The following is a 19947-nucleotide window of genomic DNA, read 5'->3' as shown; positions in this document are numbered from 1 at the left end:
TTATCTGCACTGCTTATCCTCGGTAGGGTCGCGGAGTTCCTGGAGCCCATCCCAGTTATCTCTGGGGAGTGGGCAGGGGACACCATAAACTGGTTGCCAGCCAATCGCAGGGCACAGAGAGACATACAACTCACTCGCTTATTCACACCTAGGGACAATTTAGACCGGCCAATTAACCTGACATGCATGTTTTGGGGATGTGGGAGGAAAGCGGAGTGCCCGAAGGAAACCCACGCAGCCACGGGGAGAACATGCAAATTACAAATGGGAAGGTTGCTGTAGCTGGACTTGAACCCTGAACCTCGGCACCGTGGCACTGTGTGCTAACCACCCATTCGCCAAATATTTGCTATTTCTATATATACATTTATTAGTATTTATTATTTAAGCATTTTTTTTAAATGTTTGCCCTTTTTATGTATATAGCGCATTTGTATTTGTTACACATCAAATCTGGTAAACAAACTTGTTGCCATTAAAACTAACACCAATAATATTTTTTCCCGGGTTTGGTTCATTTGATGAGTTTGAATTTTTAATTATCTGGCAGAAGGATAAGGTGAGGTTTTGGGTTAAAGTTACGATAGTGAGCAGTGCTTTGCTGTTAGCAAGTTGTACTCACAGTTGAGAGGTCCCTGGTTCAAATCCAGCTACCTCCCGGTATGGAGTTATCCCCGTAACCCCGGAGCACTTAAGTTTCCTCCCACATTCCAAAAACATAACTGGGATGAGCTCCGAACTCTTGCGATCTGAGTGTAAGCGCTTCGGAAAATTGAATGAAAATTATTTTGGTGCTTGTTATTATAATTATTATCATTTTTCATAATATCACAATCGTTGTTATTATTATTGTTCTTATTTTATAGGAAGTGCAAACATGTTTAATGCCACCCTTGGGCCAGGCTGTGAACATATTGTCAGACATTAAACAGGTCCATGGTACAGAAAAGGTTTCTCACCACTGATACAAGTCGTTCAAAATTACCGGGATCAAGACTCTAATTTAGCTAAGGATGTGTGATGTTTTGAAGATGCTGTAACAGATTTCTTACATATTTGTACTTAAACTCTATAAATAAGTGAAGTTAATTCTTTCCTGGCTTTGGTTCACTGCTAACAAACACAGAACTTGATAGCAAAGTATTTTTCCAAGTAATAACAAAATCTAAACTTCAGAATCAAAGTAAATCTTATATTTCAGATATTTTGCCGCTGGATGCTACATTAAAGGAGCCAGAGTCCTCCCAAAGAGGGCATATAAAAAGACGACAATCATCTACTACAGTTAAGGTTGAGTGAACCCAATGGACTCCACCAATAAGACGCTTCAACACCAGCAGTTCCTACATGACATAATCTTAATTGGAAACAGTAGGGAGAAATACAGTGGTTCACAATTCAGCCCACGCCGCTGCTCACGAAACAAGACATGTGAAATGCCCAACTGGAGAAACAAATGCTCATCGTGATGCTAGAAAATGCTGTTTCTGACGGCAACTGTGATGTTGTTACAAACCCCCAGGCCATTTTGAAAGAAGTTGCCACATTTGTAACTCTGACGGGAAAACAAATGTCAGAGATCTTAGGTTGTTGCACACAACACAAACGCACATCATGGTTGTTCATACATTCTATAAAATCTTCAAAATTCACACAAGTAAATAAAACAATGTACAATAAAGTAAATAATTTATGAAAAATATGTTTTTATCAAGTTTCCTTTTGCATGGCTTATTATTGTTTTATGTTATTTATAAAATACGTCATACCAGTTGAAAGCTATCAAATTATTTTTGCAACTTTGTATGTCTTCTAGGGGCAGAGATAGCAATCATTGATCAGGCACAAACAATATGCTCAATTTCTAGACCTGTTGAATTTCAAAATCACTTGCAGTTAAAAATGTCATGCATTGGCAACACCTGCTTAAAACGAAATCATATTTTCCAAGTAATGTTCTCGAAAGTGTGTGGATAAGAGAGTACTCGGTTGGTTTTGGACACATGGAGAGGATGGATGAGGAGCGAATGTTGAAGAGGATCTACAGAGCAGAAGTAAATGGAAGGTGGCCAAGAGGAAGGCCGCGATTGACGTTGATGGATGGTGTTATGAGTGCACTGCAGGAGAGAAGTCTAAATATAGTGGAAGCTAGAGCTCTTGTTGGTGATAGGAATGAGTGGAGAAGTGTTGTAAAAGGATAGTTGGATGTTTAGATGGGTTCTAAGGGATGGGCAGGGCACCTGTATGATGGGGCAGGGGTAAACCAGTGAAAGCTGTCGGGCCCTGCTGTTGAACAGAAAAGTGTGTCGTGTCACCCTGACCCGAGTGACATGGCCGCTTTCTTGTGTCTCGTTTCATCTGGAGGGACGATTGCATGACCGACTTGGGTGCGGAGGTGCTTAACTTGTTAGGGCGTTTGGGCATTTGGTTTGGCCATGGTCAAAAAAAAAAAAGATGTGTTTTTTCCCACTTTTTCCCTTTTTTCTCTTTGTTTTTGTGTATGTGTTTGTTTGATAGAAAGTAGTTCTCGAAATGAATGTAAACATTTTAACCTTTTCCTTTAACAATCAATCAAGAGCTAAAAAGGAATGGGGACAAAAGTATTCCATGTGTAAAGGTTACATTTGTTGTGAAAAGTCCCAAAGGAGAACAAGGTATGAGGACAGAACATTAAATGGAACCAAGACAAGATGTTTTGCAAGGATGCCCCGTTTTATAATTGAACCTCTGTGAAACTCCCAGACCCGTGATTTTATCAAAAGTGACAGGCCAACCATCATCTGACAACCAATTCCCTACATCGGCTGTTCTGTACTTGACATGCCATGAAATGAGATGAAAGCCATGAAAAAAAAACCTTCACTGTTCATGTCCCATTATTGTTTCATATTCTATACAAATCATGCATACTGTAAATAGTGCACAAGTCCCTGTACACCGTAGTTTTATGTTTTACAAGCAGTTGTTTCACTATAGAGTGGTGTTGGTGGGCCACACATTGGAGCTGGTGAAGGTTTGCAAGCGGATGTGAACTCATCACTTGGCACGAGCAGTGTCAAAGCCGTCAATTGCATTGCTCAAGACATTACTATTATCAAGAACAAGGGTTATGGTGCACATGCCATTTCTTGAGAACATTTACAAAATGGTTGGAAAAATAAATTAGTCACTCTCTTTCTCTCTGTTTTAATCAACACTTTCGATTTCAAAAGTTCCAGATATATGTCAGTTAGGGAATCCATGACGGGAAAAATTACATCCTAATAACAGCTGTCTCAGTCGCCAACCATATGTCAGAAGCCCCGTTGATACCCGTTCTCAGCTTGACATTAATTTATAACGATTAGTCTTCGGGACCCGACATTCAGTTTTACTGGACACAGACCAGATGATAAAGCAAGAATCATAGGTTGCTTACCTCTAAACGGAGGTATTCCTTCTGGTCATGAGAGAGCAAACTGAGGATGACACCGAAGGCGGCACGTGTTCGAATTCCAGCATGGACTCTTATCTGCCTCACAGGCAAGTTCCAGAACAGCTGCAACTGCATATAGCTGCGTCCATCAAAGGAGAACTCTGGAGATGCTTGTCCATCAGAAACAGACAAAGCATGTTTAATTATTTATGTGTGTTAACACAGCAGTGTGCCAAAAGTCCTTGGTGCAAAGGAAAGGGCGAGTTAATCAAATCACAGTCATCTTTAAGGATTGTTAGCTGTGAGGATTAATGTCCTAATTGATCACTTTCTTTGAAAGCTTCAGCAATTAATGAAAATCAGTGGTGGGCGGTCATGATGATGTTGTTTTATTGTGTAATTGAATTTTTATTGAATCATTCCAAATTGTTAGCCTGGTTTCGTTGCTTTCCTTTCAGATGTGTGCTTTCATATTCAAGAATTAAACCAATCACATTTCATCCATTACTTGTTGCCAGGGTCAGTGATTTGCCCAGAGCCCTTTACAAAGACTTCCGAAGGCAATGAAAAATAACATCAGTGTTGAATAAAGTTGTTGGTTCAGCCAATCAGATTCAGAGTTGCAATCCTGCTAGCCAGATTTTGGAAATGTCACCTGTTTTACAAACTATGTTTGTCTGGTGGGCAGCAACGGAGGTTTTACAACCAAAACCTTAAGAAAAAAAACTCCTGTGTCCATTGCTTCTATAGAATGAACATTTTCAGCCCTAAATCAAATAAATACTTATGCCGAAACTATGACAGGACAGGTTGGACCATTAGCATTATCTTCGATGGTGACAGAACAGAACTTTTTGATGGAAGTGGATCACACTGAAAATCTGTTTGACAGAGTAGTAAATCTTCCGGAGAAAAGAAAGGAGGATGGATTTTATGCACAAACAAAATTATTTTTGTTGAGTAAAATGTGGCTATATTCCTGTGCAATTGTATCATGGTATTATTTGTTTTTATATGTGGCGCAGTGAATATTTTATAGCCATAAAATACTTATTGAAGGTTGGATTAATTCCGCTTACTAAAGGAGTAGTTGTGAAATGCACAACATGCCACTGATAGAAGTTATTTAAAGTTCTTACCCTGATCACAATGTGGCCCAGTAAAGCCTGATTTGCACTGGCAGCTGTCATCACTCCATTTGCCTTCACAGCGCCCCATCTTACCACAGGCGGAAGGTTGCTGCTCCCTTGCGATCATGCATTCGCCGTCCATAAAAGAGCAGCCAGGCTCGCTGTTTACCGATTCAGCCGGTGAACCGAGGTCATAAAGCTGAGAAGGAGGTGTCAAGACAAAAATCAGTAAGGCACTACTTTGTCAGATGTCTCTATAATGGTCCATGTGGCAAAATCTGGGCACAAAAATTAACTGCTCTCACCAGAGTAGAGACCTTTGCCATTGCAAATGCAGAACTTATTTCAAATACAAGTCAACTGCTATTGGCTACTCCAGAGATTCGCAAAACTTTGGGACATTTGTGAAGCACCCGAAGATTCGAACACCTCGTGGTTTTATAGTGTGGTGCGGCCAATTGTGGACAAAATAGTGATGTGTCCATCTAAAAATCAGGTGTACTTTATGGTATGTTTTCTATGGTAATAAAAAAATAAAATAAACAAAGATGTCGATGTACTGGACGAAACAGCCTCGAGAGCCAAGGTTTGGACTGCTAAAAAACATGCTATGATCCTTTTTCAAACCGTTCATGCCCACAATAATGTCAGCTAACAGATAAACAGCTTTCAACATTTTCATCTTTAACATGAAAGGATGGAACACCCAGCAATTGAATGAGCTGCATAAATTAAGGCCTCTATAGAACCCCAAATATGATCCCAATTAAAAATAAATTTAGACTCCAGTTTAGTTTAGCTGCGAAACCTTAGCAAATGGCTTTAAAAATATTTTTTATAGGTCATGGGCTGATATTTATATATATATATATATATATATATATATATATATATATATATATATATATATATATAAATATTTCATAGTCAACGTTATCATGCGAGGAGGGGATTTTTCAGTTTTTCATATAAGCACTTTGTGCTTACTAATCTTATCCATACTAGCCTGGGGATCAACTGGCAGAGGGCTATATTCCTCTCTTCAACGGCGCACAATAGCGCATATTTCCCGTTAACAACTGTGCCTTTTAAAAATACTCTAGAAAGTACATATCACCAAGCCAGTGGCTAGATTGCACGTTGAGTTGATTGAAGTATTGAAGTATTCTCACCAATTTAACCCTCTAAGCCATAAGCTTCAAACTACATTTTTTTTCATTTTAGTTCTTACAAATTATCAGGTCAGTAGAGTAACATATTAGTGCAGGTTTTGAAGAGTACATGTGTGTTACAGCAAAGCAGTGTAACTGTTACCTTGCTGTCCAAACGTAAGTTTCTTATACATCCAACATAGTCGCCGTATTGTAGCTGTGGGTATTCATACGAAATGTTCCTGTTGACTCCTCCAAGTTGCAGTACGTGATTTGCATTTAGATATCTGTGAGGAAGTGAAAGGCGGGTTTAAAAGAAAGAGTGAACAATGAAAAATTCAAAAGTTTTGTGAACAAAACGGAATTTCAAAAGGCACTGCAAGCAGCACGCCAACATGAGATTAAGTGTATGAACTTATTCTTCATAACTGCTCCCACACACTGGGAGCCTGTTTTGTTTAATTCTGAAAAAAAAGCTACCAGCACTACCACACAACACAGATTCTAAAGTCTAGGAGAGAAAATAAAAACCTGATGGATTCCTTTTTTTGTTATAATGAAGCTTAACCATTTGACGTGTCTGATGAACATCAATTTTACAGAACAAACAGAACAAGCATAAAGCCTCTAGAGCTTGAAAAGCATAGGTATTAATATGTATCTATTGTGAGCATTCTGTCAAAGAGTTTTATTTTTAGAAATCGTTTCGCATCCAGTTTTGACCAATCAGGTAGCAGTGATGTTCTGTTCTTTTAATTTCAGCCCAACAGAGCACACAAAATTTAAAAATGTAAGCCGGTCCCATGAAGAAGGTTAGGTGACAGGTTTAAAGTGCAAATCATATGAACTTAACATTGGGACATATGTAATAGCTTGGGAAATGAAAATTGTATCACCACTAAGATTCTCAGCCCGAAAAAATAAATACATCTCAGAAGAGAATTCCAACTTATTCAGGAGCACCTACAAATTGAGTGCAGTCTGATTGAATGACACATTTGCCTGATAAATCATAAAGAGGGCATGGAGTGTTTGCCATTGCTTGCTCTGTGCGGCAAGTATACAGTAGAAAGAGTTTACAACGTATAAATATGCCATACAAAAGTTTGCTGGCTGTGTGTAGCAACACAAGCAAAGAAAGGGTCAGCCTTGATATAATCTCAAGGAGGAAAATGCTAGACGGCTGTTATTTCCAGAGTCAAAATGAAACAGGACATCCAAGGCAAGTCAAGTCAAGTCATTTTTATTTGTATAGCCCTTAATCACAAAGAGTCTCAAATGGCTTCACAGGTTATTACACAGACTATTTTTTTCAGACTATTATCACACCATCCCCTGATCTGGAACCAACATGAGGGCAAGGAAAAACTCGAAAAACCTCAACATGAGGAAAATGAAGAAACCTTGAGAAGGGACTGCACATGTGGTATTCCCCTTCTGGGATTACCAGACAGCAAAGGATGTTGCAATCACAAATAATACAGAGATAATGTCCACGAAAAGTATAGGTTATTCATATACAGTAGAGTAGAGGTCAGTCTTAAACATTTCCACTGAGGTTGCAGGTCGGATCTCAGGAGGAAGAGCATTCCACAGCACCGGTGCCCGGATGGAGAACGCTCTCGAACCAGCCAAACACTTCTTGGCTCTTGGGATCACCAGAAGACCGGCGCTCTCAGAACGAAGGCTTCGGACCGGAACATAAGGGGAAATCAGATCTGAAAGATATGAGGGACTAAGTCCATGTATGATTTTGTACAATACTAAGAGAACCTTGAAATCACATCTTAGGCTAACAGGGAGCCAATGCAGGTTAGCCAAAATCGATGTGATCGGACTTTTTTGTCCAAGTTAAAAGCCTCGCTGCGGCATTTTGTACCAGCTGAAGACTCTTGATTCTGGACTTCGGGAAACCGGAGAATAGTGCATTACAGTAATCGAGACGGGATGTAACAAACGCGTGAATTATAATCCCCGCATCCGACTGAGACAGTATCGGACGAATTTTAGCAATGTTACGAAGATGGAAGAAAGCGGTTTTAGTAATTGTCTTCACAAGTGTTTGAAAGGACAGATCAGGGTCAAATATGACACCTAAGTTTTTGACTGAGTCTGTGTGATATGACATTTGTCAATGTTCACAGCAGTTTTTGAGAATAAGTCGCGGCGTTTAGATGGACCAATAACTAACATTTCGGTCTTTTCAGAGTTAAGACCCTAGAAATTGAGTGACATCCACTCTTTTATCTCAGTGAAGCAGGCCTCCAAATTTCCACAATTTAGTGTGGCAGATTCTTCCAACGTAAGATATAGTTGAGTGTCATCTGTGAAATATGCAGTGCTTATTTTTAAGATTAAAAGTCTGACTGGGAAATAATTAAACTGTTATCCTCTCAACAAGACATTGATGTAACTATGTGTTTAAATCACTACAGTCCCTAATAGAGTTAAGATCAAAAGGCTGGAGCTTAAACCCTAAATGTCAATCATTAAATTCGGTTTCAGGCCGGGACGGGTTTCTCTCCGGATTTTCTTTTTTTATTATCTTTCCTGCGATTCAATTGAATGTAAGTACTGCTCACTACCAGTAGATGTAGCTATTAAATTAACAATGAGCACCACTGCTTCTTTAGGGCAGTGACAAAATGTCATTGAAATCCAGTTGTACCCGAGTCCATGGTTGTTCCGAGAGTTCCAAAATGAACAAGTGTTCATCCTTATCTTCATCATTGTTCTGTTTCTTTTCTTCTGTGGGTGATCCACGTGATATATTTCGTGCCGCTCTTGTAAATCCGCCATGGGCACAGGGGGTAGCGCAGTCGTCCAAAATCACCATTCCTATTGCGGATTGCTCACAAACTAAATATAACAATTTGGGTTTTCTTCTAGCTCGGTCCCTCAGATGAAGTTAATGGGCCTTTAATACATGCGGGCTGATTCAGGCTGGATTTTTTAGGCCCGATCTTACCTCTATTCCCTAATAATATGTTGTTTCTTTATGAAAATTAGTATCGAATGTTCGAGTTGTCGAAAAAAAATAAAAAATGAACGGAAGACAACTACTTTGAATTACCGCCAACATTTTTCACATATGCACAAAATACTGTACATACAGTGCCTAGAATAAACCAGTAAATTACATTATATAACAGTACTTTGCATAAATCTGCCTTTTATAAAAGAGTGGCAAGAAGAAAGCCTTGATCTGAAAGAATATCATAAAAAGGCTCATTTAGCGTTCTCAAGAAGCCACATGCGAGACACAAATAGTATGTGGAACAAGGAGCTCTGGTCTGATGAAACCAAATTTGGACTTTTGAGGCTGAATGCAAAGCGTTACATTTGACAGGAGAGTAACACTGCACATTACCCTGAAAACACCATTCCCATTGTCAAACATGGTGGTGGCAGCAACTTTTTCTGGGGTTAGTTTTTTTCAGCAGTGACAGGTATAATTGTTAGAGTTGATGAGAAGACTGAGCCAAATACAGGGCAATTCTGGCAGAAGATCTGTTGGAATATGCAAGATACATGAGAAAGGGCCGAGGGTTCACCTTCTAACAGGATAACGACCTTAAACACAAATTAAAATGTACACTGGAATCAATTGAAAGAAAGAATATAAAGGGGTTAAAATGGCAAAGCTAAAGTCCGGACCTCAATTTTGTGGAGCATTGGGGAAAAGAGTTGAAAATGCTGTAAATAAACGATTACCATCAAACCTTCAAGAACTTGAGCTGTTTTGTATGGAAGAATGGGCAAATATTTGCAGGGCATTGTAGGGAGGCACACGCCAAAGGAGGGCAAAAAGCTAGCACTGACACAAATTCTGTGCTGCCCCCAGCAAGACTGAAGAGATTTACCTTAGCACAGTTCCCTATTTTACCTGAAGTTGCTGTACTACACAATTGGAAACAAACCATACTAACAGCAGTGCTTCAAAAAGACCAGTAGGAAACTAGAATAAACAAACAAGCAAAGGAGCAATACGTCCCCTCGACCATTTCATGGTTTTACATGAACAAGGTAGGCCACCACCAAAGTCATAAAAAATAATCATCAAGCTAGCATGAGAATAAAACGAAATGATAGCAAAATCCAAATGGAAAAATATAAATTCTTTGAAGGACAGTATCTGTTTCTGGTGGCCTACAAATATTTCAAAAACCTTTGAGCAGTTTTCAGTTTTTGCTCATTTTGTGTACATTTATATCAAGTCAAGTCAAATTTATTTATAGAGCCCTTAATCACAAAAATGTCTCAAAGAATTGCACAGGTTTACAATGACACAATTACCTGATCTTAAACAAACATGCAGACAAGGAATAACTCAAAACCTCAGCGTGAGGAAAAAGAGAAACCTTGAGAAGGGACCTCACAAGTGGTATCCCCCTTTCAGGCTGACCAGGGTGAATTACATTTAGCATTACAGTACACAAACATAGTAAACACTAGGTAACATGTTGAACATTTGTCCGGAAAGTGCATGACAGCAGCAACGCCCCCAGCCTGTAAACTAGTCCAGAATGTCTATGACGGCCACGACGCAGCTTCCCATCTCTGCCAGCTGGTCCATTCAGGCGTTCACATGCTTCAGGTCAAACGCTGGTCCGCTGACTCATTGCCAATCGTCCTTCTCTTTCGTATCATCACTAGGCAGGCAGTCGGAAAAAGACAGGACAATACAGAATATGAGGTGGACATCAATCATAAGCTTTGGAATAGAAGTGTGTCTTAAGCCTTGATTTAAAAACTTCCATTGAGGTTGCAGATCTTATCTCCTGAGGCAGGGCATTCCATAGCACCGGGGCCCAGAACGCTCTCAAGCCTGCAGACTTCTTGGCCCTCGGAGTCACCAGTAGACCAGCATTTTCCGAGCGCAGACTCCGTGCAGGAACACAGGGGGAAATCAAATCAGAGAGATGAGAGGGTGCAAGTCCATGCAAACATTTATATGTAAATAAGAGAACCTTAAAGTCACATCTTAAGTGGACTGGGAGCCAGTGCAAGTTGGCCAATACAGGAGTAATAGGCTCAAACTTTTTGGTCTTAGTCAAAGGCTAGCTGCTGCATTCTGAACCGGCTGTAAGACCAGAAAGCAATACATTACAGTAATCAAGTCTAGAAGTAATAAACGCATTAATTAAAACCTCTGCATCTGATTGGGACAACATCGAACGAATCTTCGCAATATTACGGAGGTGGTAGAAAGCTATTCTAGTAATATTTTTCACGTGTGACTGAAACGACAGATTAGGATCAAATATAACACTTAGATTTTTGACCAAGTCACTATAGGTGATATTACATTTGACTAGGTTCAGGGTAGTGTTTGAAAACAACTCACAACAGTGAGCTGGACCAATAATCAACATTCCAGTTTTTACTGGGTTAAGGCGCAAAAAATTAAGTGACATCCATCTTTGAATCTCAGTAAAGCCAAGCCTCCAGATTTCTACAACTTAACTGTCCAGCTGTCTCCAGTGGCACATACAGTTGAGTGTCATCTGCATAGCAATGGAAACTAATATTATACTTGTGGATAATGTCACAAAGAGGGATCATATAAATACTAAAAAAAGGGGGCCAAGTACAGAGCCCTGTGGAACACCACATGGGACATTAGATTGTTTAGAGGTCAGATTGCCATAGTTAACACATTGCATCCTGTCTGACAGGTAGGACCTTAACCATGAGAGTACAGTTCCTGAGATACCAATGCAGTCCAGACGAACATGTAATTTGTTGTGGTCGACAGTATCAAAAGCAGCACTGAGATCCAGCAGCAGTAACATTGATGAGGCACCGGAATCTATTGCTAAAAGGAGATCATTGGCTACTTTAGCCAGGGCTGTCTCAGTAGAGTGATTTGCCCCAAATGCTGACTGGACAGTTTCAAAGCGGTTATTTTCTGACATGAAGTCATTTAACTGCTGTGCAGTGACCTTTTCAAGTAATTTTGCAAAAAATGGCAGATTTGACACTGGCCTATAATTACCTAGGCTTTCTGGGTCAAGGTTAGGTCGCTTAAGCGTGGGTTTAATGACGGCAGACTTGAAGGCTACAGGAACAATACCCGAGGATAGTGATATATTAATAATATTTAAAACTGATGGTCCTAAGATCCCAAACAGATCCTTCACCAGTGAAGCTGGAAACTGATCAAGCAGGCAAGTAGTTTGTTTGGCCCTACTGACCATCTGTGTTAGACTATTGAGGGACAAATCATTGAAACTGGAGAATGTTTTTGAACAACCACCGACACGGTCCGTAACTAACACCTCTACATCTTTGAGATAGGAGAAGGTTGCAGAGCGTTCTTTTAAAATGTAAATCCTGATTAGTTGAATCTTTATATTTAAAAATTCCATAATGTCATTAGCAGGATAAGTAGAACTCTTTAGGTTAAGTTGTTGTCTGGTAAGTTTCGCCATTGTGTCAAACAAGAATTTCGGATTATTCTTATGTTTAACAATAATCTTAGAGAAAATGATGCTTTAGCTGAGGCAAGAGCTACTTTATATTTCAGCAAGCTGTCACACCAGGCCAGTCGGAAGACCTCCAGCTTTGTAGTACGCCATTTTTGTTCAAGGTTTCTGCAACCTGGTTTGAGTGACCTGGTTTCTTCAGTAGATAGATAGATAGATACTTTATTCATCCCCGCAGGGAAATTCACATTTCCAGCAGCATCCCTGCGCTGAGAACAATACAATAATAAAGCAGAAGGAATACAATATACAAATACCCAATGTGACGTGCTAATACCCACTGTAGCGTGCTGTATAGAGTATTTAAATAGTGCTACATAAAATACACACTGCAATAAAAATACGGTAATATGCAAAGTAGGGGGTGTGGTTTAATGTGGGCCTTTACTCCGCCGGCTGGAGTTAAAGAGCTTAATGGCATGAGGAAGAAAAGATCTCTTCAGTCTGTCCGTGGTACAAGACAGTGACAGCAGTCTGTCGCTGAAGCTGCTCTTCTGTCTGGATATAATGCTGTGCAGTGGATGTGATGAATTGTCCATGATTGACCGCAGACTTTTCAGTGCCCATCTCTCAGCTACTGTCGTCAGGCTGTCCAGCTCTGTGCCCGCAACAGAGCTCGCTTTCCTCGCTAGTTTTTTGAGACGAGAGGCATCCTTCTTCATGATGCTGCCTCCCCAACACGCTGCCGCATAGAAGAGGGCACTTGCCACAACTGTCTCATAGAATATTTTCAGGAGCTTTTTGCAGTTGTTGAAGGAGGCTAGCCTTCTGAGAAAGTAAAGTCGGCTTTGACCTTTCCTACATAGAGCTTCTGTGTTGGCAGTCCAGTCCAGTTTGTTGTCCAGCTGCACACCCAGGTATTTGTAGGTCTGGACAATTTCTACTTTGATGGTTACAAGAAACTGGGTGAGTTCTAGTTCTCCTGAAGTCCACCACCATCTCCCTGGTCTTGGTGGTGTTCAGGTGCAAGTGGTTTGCGTCGCTCCTTTGGAAAAAGTCCTGAATCAATTTCCTGTACTCCTCCTCCTGCCCACTTCTGATACATCCCACGATCGCAGTCATCAGCAAACTTTTGCACATGGCAGGACTCAGAGTTGTACTGAAAGTCCGATGTATAAACAGTGAATAGGAACGGAGAGAGCACGGTCCCCTGCGGAGATCCTGGGAAATGAAATTAAATGAAATGATCTGCATTCATGTAGCGCTTCAAGTCAATTACTTCCCAAAGCGCTTTACAATGTGCTCCACATTTCCCAATAGCGGCCTTGTAAGGCGCTAACCTGCTTATTGGAGGTATTAGGGGTTCAGTGTCTTACCCAAGGACACTGAGACATGTAACACGGATGAGCCAGGATTCGAACTGGGATCCCTTGATCCCAAGACGAACGCTCTACCTCCTGAGCTACTGCCGTCCACAGCTAACCACAGTGTCCGATGTGCATGCCCCCCTCTTTTATATACTGGGGTCTGCCTGTCAGGTAGTCCGTAATCCATTCTACAAGGTGTGAGCTAACTCCCATCTCTGTCAGTTTCCTACTAAGTAGCAGAGGCTGTATGGTATTGAAGGCACTGAAGAAGTCCAGAAATGTAATCCTCACAGCCCCCTTAGCCCTATCCAGGTGAGAGAGGGATCGGTGTAGCATGTAGACTATAGCATCCTCCACTCCCACCTTCTCCTGGTAAGTAAATTGCAGAGGGTCGTTGGTGTGACGGACCTGTAGCCTCAGGTAGTGTAGCAGCAACCGCTCCATGGTTTTCATCACATGTGATGTCAGGGCGATCCTCAGGTCTTGATTTCTTTTGGACTGGGATGATGCAGGATGTTTTCCACAGCTGAGGGACCCTCTCCTGTTCAAGGCTCAGGTTGTAGATAAGCTGTAGAGGGTCTCCCAGCTCCAACGCACAGGCCTTCAGCAGTCGGGGGATACTCCATCTGGACCACCTGCCTTGCTGGTTCGCAGCCTCCTTTTCCCACTTCCTCCTGTACTGCTCCTTCCCTTCCCAGAGCTGGACTCTGAGCTTCCTCTGTACTTGTTTTAGCTCTTGCTGATCACCATCTTTAAAGGCCCTCTTTTTTTGGTTCAGAAAGCACTTGATGTCGCTCGTGATCCAGGGCTTGTTGTTGGCATAGCAGCGTACAATTTTTATAGGAACAACATTGTCCATACAGAAGTTAATGTAGTCAGTAGTGCAGTTTGCCACCTCCTCAATGTCCCCACTGCTGGACCCTAGCAGGACATCCCAGTCCGTACATCCAAAGCAGTTTCTCAGAGCCTGCTCTGCCTCAGTAGACCATTTCTGAAGTTGTGGTCTCCTTTCCCAAGGGCAGGCAGTGGCGTAGCACTGTATGCATCCTTAATGTTTGCATACAGAAGGTCAATAGTCCTATTTCCCCTGGTCTTGCAGTCCACATACTGGACGAAAGAGGGCAGTGTTGTATCAAGAGTCACGTGATTGAAGTCCCCAGAGATTAACATGGCGGCCTCCGGGTGTTTGTAGCTTGGCCACAGCGGAGTGGATGACGTCACACACTACTTCCGCATCAGCGCGCAGAGGGATGTAAACAATAACAGCAATGGTGTGTCCAAACTCTCTGGGCAAGTAATAGGGACGCAGACTTAGATAGATAGATAGATAGATAGATAGATAGATAGATAGATAGATAGATAGATAGATAGATAGATAGATAGATAGATAGATAGATAGATAGATAGATAGATAGATAGATAGATAGATAGATAGATAGATAGATAGATAGATAGATAGATAGATAGATAGATAGATAGATAGATAGATAGATAGATAGATAGATAGATAGATAGATAGATAGATAGATAGATACTTTGTTCATCCCCGAAGGGAAATTCACATTTCCAGCAGCATCCCTGAGCTGAGAACAATCGAGAACAATCGAAAATAACACGGGAGCTGCTGGAGTGGCTGCCATTCGTGACGGCGCCGGAAGAAAAGATTCAATTTGAATCATGTACAAACAAACAAACAATTGAATCATGTACAAACAAACAAACAAACAAAATATTCATGTTTCAATAAGTGGAGTGTTAATAAAATGGGGGGAAAATAATTTCTGATACTGATATAACCAGGTAAAACTAATTTTAAGTTACCTGTCCAAATGAATGTTGTGCCATCTCACCTTTCCCACTCTCTCTCCTCTCACCTTTCCCACTCTCTCTCCTGCAGTTGACTTGCTGCTGCTCGCTCCTGAAACTAATACTTACCTCTTTGAGACAACTCTTTCAGCAGCCAGATGCCTCTTCTTATGTTTGTTCAATGTTGTAAGTGTTTGTATTCTTTCCTGTATTCTTATCTTACATGGGTTAACATTATTTCATCATTTTGACCTAAGTCATAAATACACAACCTCACCATTTTTGCATCGTATTCATAAATGCACCGAAAGAAAAGGCAAATGAGGGCTGAGTACTCACAGCACCTGACTCGTATCATTCATAACAACTGATATACACCCAGAGCGACTTACGGCCAAAAGTTCGACATCACAGCAGCAGATAGAAATCTTTGTGTTTACATGGCCGGGGTTACACCACCTCGTGTTCACGTAGATAGCGAGTCCGCCTCCTCTGCGCTTCCCGCAGGCTTTTGTGTCTCTGTCTGCTCTAACAGCGCGGAAGCCGGTTAGCTCGACGTTAGCGTCCGGAATGCTAGACGTGAGCCACATTTCCATAAAGCAAAGCAAACTGCACTCCCTGTATGCTTTGATGTCTTTCACAAGCACAGCCAGTTTGTCGATCTTATTTGGTAGGGAGTTGACATTCCCCATGATTATGGACGGTACCGAGGGCTTGTATCGCCACTTCGCCGCTAGCCGCTTAGCCTTTACCTTAGCACCGGCTCTGCACCCCCGATAGGGCCGCCTCACCTCGTCAGGTAAAAGGGGAACCACGCCGGCTCGAGAATTCTTCAGGTAGAGGAGTTGATTCCTCGAATAAACGCATTTTTTTGCGTTATAACCCATATCCATAGGATAGAAAGTAATCCAAAGTGCTGCAAGGCAAACACTGAAGATATAAGCAAAAACAAAACAATAAATCACAAAAGTAGCGAAAATAACACGGAAGCTGCCGAAGTGGCTGCCATTCGCCACGGCAACGGAAGTTGGGTCACCAAGGTAAACCAAGGTGTATGCTTCCTAGGTCGAAATGTATGCCTTAGGGGCGCCACAGAATGAAGAACATTAACCAAAGCAGTATTAAAGTATTTTGTAAGCGAGTCAACAGACCCAGTGTACGAAGGAAAGGTTGCAGTTACCATAGGTAATAGTTCTCTTAAAGCTAATGCCGTTTTAGGGCGGATATTGCGACTGCTAAAGCCTAAATTTTCATTATCACGGTAAACATTAAACAGCACCTCACACTTAACAAGATAGTGATCAGAGATGGCATTAGAATACAGTAACACTGTAACATTTGAGGCTACTACACCACGGGTCAGAACAAGATCTAGAGTGTTCCCATCTCTATGAGTGGGCACATCAACTATTTGATTGAAACCAAATGTATCAATCAGTGACTTAAAAGCAATTGCAAGTGAATTTGATGGGGAGTTTATGTGAACATTGAAATCACCAATAATTACAACATTGTCCGCATAAGTTACTAAGTTTGTTAACAGTTCCGAAAATTCATCCCAAAAATTTGAGTATGGTCCAGGTGGGCGATACACAACAACTTCATGAATTGGTGTTGACATTAAGGACCTCATAACAAGTGCTTCAAACGTTCTAAAAACAGTAGGGGTACCAGGAGTAAATTTAATTTTACCTTCCGATATAAGAGCAACGCCTCCACCTTTTTTGCATGGTCGTGCCAAGTGCGAAATCACAAAGTTAGGGGGAGAAACCTCATTTAACACTACAAACTCACAAAGGCCAATAAGGTTAAGAATCTGTTCATTAATAAGGTCATTGACAAGTAAAGCTTTGGAGGCTAGTGATCTAATATTCAGAAGCCCTAGCTTCAGCACTGTGGACTGAACTGAACCCTTTCCCGAGTTTTGAACCTTAGTGGCAACCTTAGTGGTAACCTCCACAGGATTATACTGCCAGTCCCGGGTCTTGCATGACGGCAGATGCGGCCCGAATTCCATACCACAGAAATATTGTTTACAGGTGGAGTAGAAGGATGACTAGTGGTGGAAAATAATGTTATTTCTTCTCCCTCCTCACCTAACAAGGGAGAATCAGAGGTAAGAAGCACAGAAGAAGATATTATAGAAGAGTACAGATCAGTGTGTGTGGTGCAACACTCTAAACTACAAAAACTATGTGAATTGCATGAACCTAGCATAGCACTAGTTAGCTCTAGCATTACAGACTCCACACCCGTGGTTACAGGTTCACTAATCACCTGTGACCTGGCCTGCAATAGTGTACCCTGTCATGGAATGCTTAAACAGTAATTTATATTTTTAGAAAGAGTAAGAGCACCTTCCCAGTTAGGGTGAAGGCCGTCTCTCCTCAGCAGGTCAGGTCGGCCCCTGAAAGCAGGCCAGTTATCCACATACCTAAATCCCTGCTGACTTCAGAAACTTGCCAGCCACCGGTTTAGCGAGACTAGTCTGCTAAACCTCTCATCATTGCCTCTCGCAGGCAAGGGGCCAGAGACAATTACTCAATGCCGACTCATCTTGCTGGCGAGAGTACAGGTCCTAGCAATATTTTTCTCTGTAATCTCAGATTGCCTCATTTTAGTATCATTAGAGCCGACGTGAATGACTATATCAGTGTAGCTAGCCATGTCCTGGTGTCTAGATTTGCATGTCAGCTCCCTCAAATTAGCCTCAGTGTCGGGTGCTCTGGCCCCAGAAATACACATAACCGTGGCTGGGGTGCTAAGCTTTATTTTACGGGTGATGGAATCACCTATAACTAGGGTGCGGGAGCCAGTAGACCGGGGTGGAGTGGGACTAGCTAGGGGGCTGAACTTATTATGTGTCTGAATTGGCTCACCGCTATTAGCATACCGTTTAGGGCTAGTGCTAACCGGACTAGCAGGTTCGCTACAACCCACGCTAGCAGTGGTGTCCGCGGCACCTAAGATTTTCCTTTTAAACTGCTCTAGCTCACGGACACGTCCCTCTAGAAGAGCTTCTTGCCTACGGAAGCGGGAGCAACCTTTACAACAACCCATACTCACTTGTGAGCAGTTGTAAGCCGAATAGCGTCTTAGCAGCCGTGGGAGGGGTTGCTCTTCAGCAGCGATCGGCAGCAGCGCGACTGTAAAACAATTGTGCGCGGCACTTATCTCACGCCAATCGTCCGATATACTTACCTGAAACTTTTCAACTGTTTCAGATAAAAAATCTCAGTCCAGAATTCTGCTATTGTATGAATCTGAATCGATTTCGTAGTCGCGACGACATGAACAACACAAAAACTCCCGCCACTCGATAACCTCGATAACTCGATGACGTACTTGTCAGGATTGGGTGTTATTCCTCGAATTTCACATGTGGAACGGTCCTCAATCGGTATCCAAGAGTCCACACCTTCTGTCCCCAAGGCAATTGCAGTGGAACATCGATCCAGGGTAAAGCTCACTTTCTGAAAATGATTACATGCACAGTGAGAAATAGCTAATAAGTTGAATCTCAAACAATTAACCTTCCCACACATCCTTAAATAAAACAAAATACATTTTAACTACATTTTTTTAAGTAACTGTAAAATGATGTATATTGCTTATTTGTGATCTGAAAGAGGCCATTACAGATGTTGCAGAAACTACACCACAGGTTAACAATCAGTTGTGTTGACAGCATGGATGTGATTGTCTTACTTTACTGTCACTCGTCACATCGAGGCGGTGCCATTGTTTGTCAGCTAGGCCAGCACTGTTTCTTAAATAGAGGACAAGGGTACCAGAACCGTGGTTTATTTTCAGACTGGGAGCTCCATCAATAAGCTCTGTGGGAAGGACATGAATTTATTTAATGCATATTAATGATTACTATTTTGAAAAAGAACCAATGTAAGGTTAAACTTGTCCATAAAACACAGAAGTTAAGAAATAAGCAAAAACGAAAAATAAATGCTAAACTTGTTTATGCATGAAAGAAATAATCTCATGGCATGAGACAAACAATCCTGTACATAAAAACAAGTCTGTAAATAGGAAAACTACTTGAATAGCCACACACTTCCAATTGTGAAATAAATCGGACTTTAAAAGTTCGAAATAGTCAACAAATCCTCTTGAGAATGTATTCATCAGAATAAAGTGTAGGACAAATGAATTAGTTACTGTTTTGTAACCTATTACAGAGAGATAAAACTAATGAGCGGTAAAAGGAGAAACTATTTCCAAACCAATAATACAAATAAGGTACATTTAAGCAAATTTCCGTATTTCGAATATAGACCCCAAATGAGGAAAACATTCATTATCTGTATCGCTTATCCTCAGTTGGGTCGTGGGTTGCTGAAGCCCATCCCAGTCATTTTTGGGCAGTGGGCAGGTTACACCCTGAATTGGTTGCCAGCCAGTTGCAGGGCACAAGGAGATGGACAACTCAATTGCTTAGGACTATTTGGACTGGCCAATTAACCTGACATGCATGTTTTTGGCATGTAGGAGGAAACCAGAGTGGACAGGGGGAACCCACGCATGCACAGGAAGAACATGCAAACTCTACACGAGGAAACTGCGGTAGCTGGACTTCAACCCTGAACCCTTATTTTTCACAGTTTATAAACAGGGCTCAGTATACTTTTTTTTAAT

At 41.4% G+C, this 19947-nt stretch overlaps 1 protein-coding gene across 1 annotated transcript in view; it reads right to left on the bottom strand.

Moving 5' to 3' along the window:
• The window catches only part of LOC148363332 (neural-cadherin-like), a 233605-nt gene that overhangs the window by 35027 nt on the left and 178631 nt on the right, over window positions 1-19947 (bottom strand). The window contains exons 24-28 of the mRNA XM_088340974.1: window positions 19006-19133; window positions 18643-18770; window positions 5860-5983; window positions 4555-4744; window positions 3419-3585 (exon numbers count right to left, since the gene is read on the bottom strand). Of these exons, the coding sequence (XP_088197100.1) occupies window positions 3419-3585; window positions 4555-4744; window positions 5860-5983; window positions 18643-18770; window positions 19006-19133 (737 nt within the window). The remainder of the gene's footprint in view (window positions 1-3418; window positions 3586-4554; window positions 4745-5859; window positions 5984-18642; window positions 18771-19005; window positions 19134-19947) is intronic.

Source organism: Urocampus carinirostris, chromosome 7 (assembly GCF_059441175.1).
Source record: "Urocampus carinirostris isolate Australia breed hairy pipefish chromosome 7, RoL_Ucar_1.0, whole genome shotgun sequence".
NCBI lineage: Eukaryota > Metazoa > Chordata > Actinopteri > Syngnathiformes > Syngnathidae > Urocampus > Urocampus carinirostris.
Note: the sequence above shows the minus strand (reverse complement) of the source record. Positions and strands in the feature narration are given on the sequence as shown.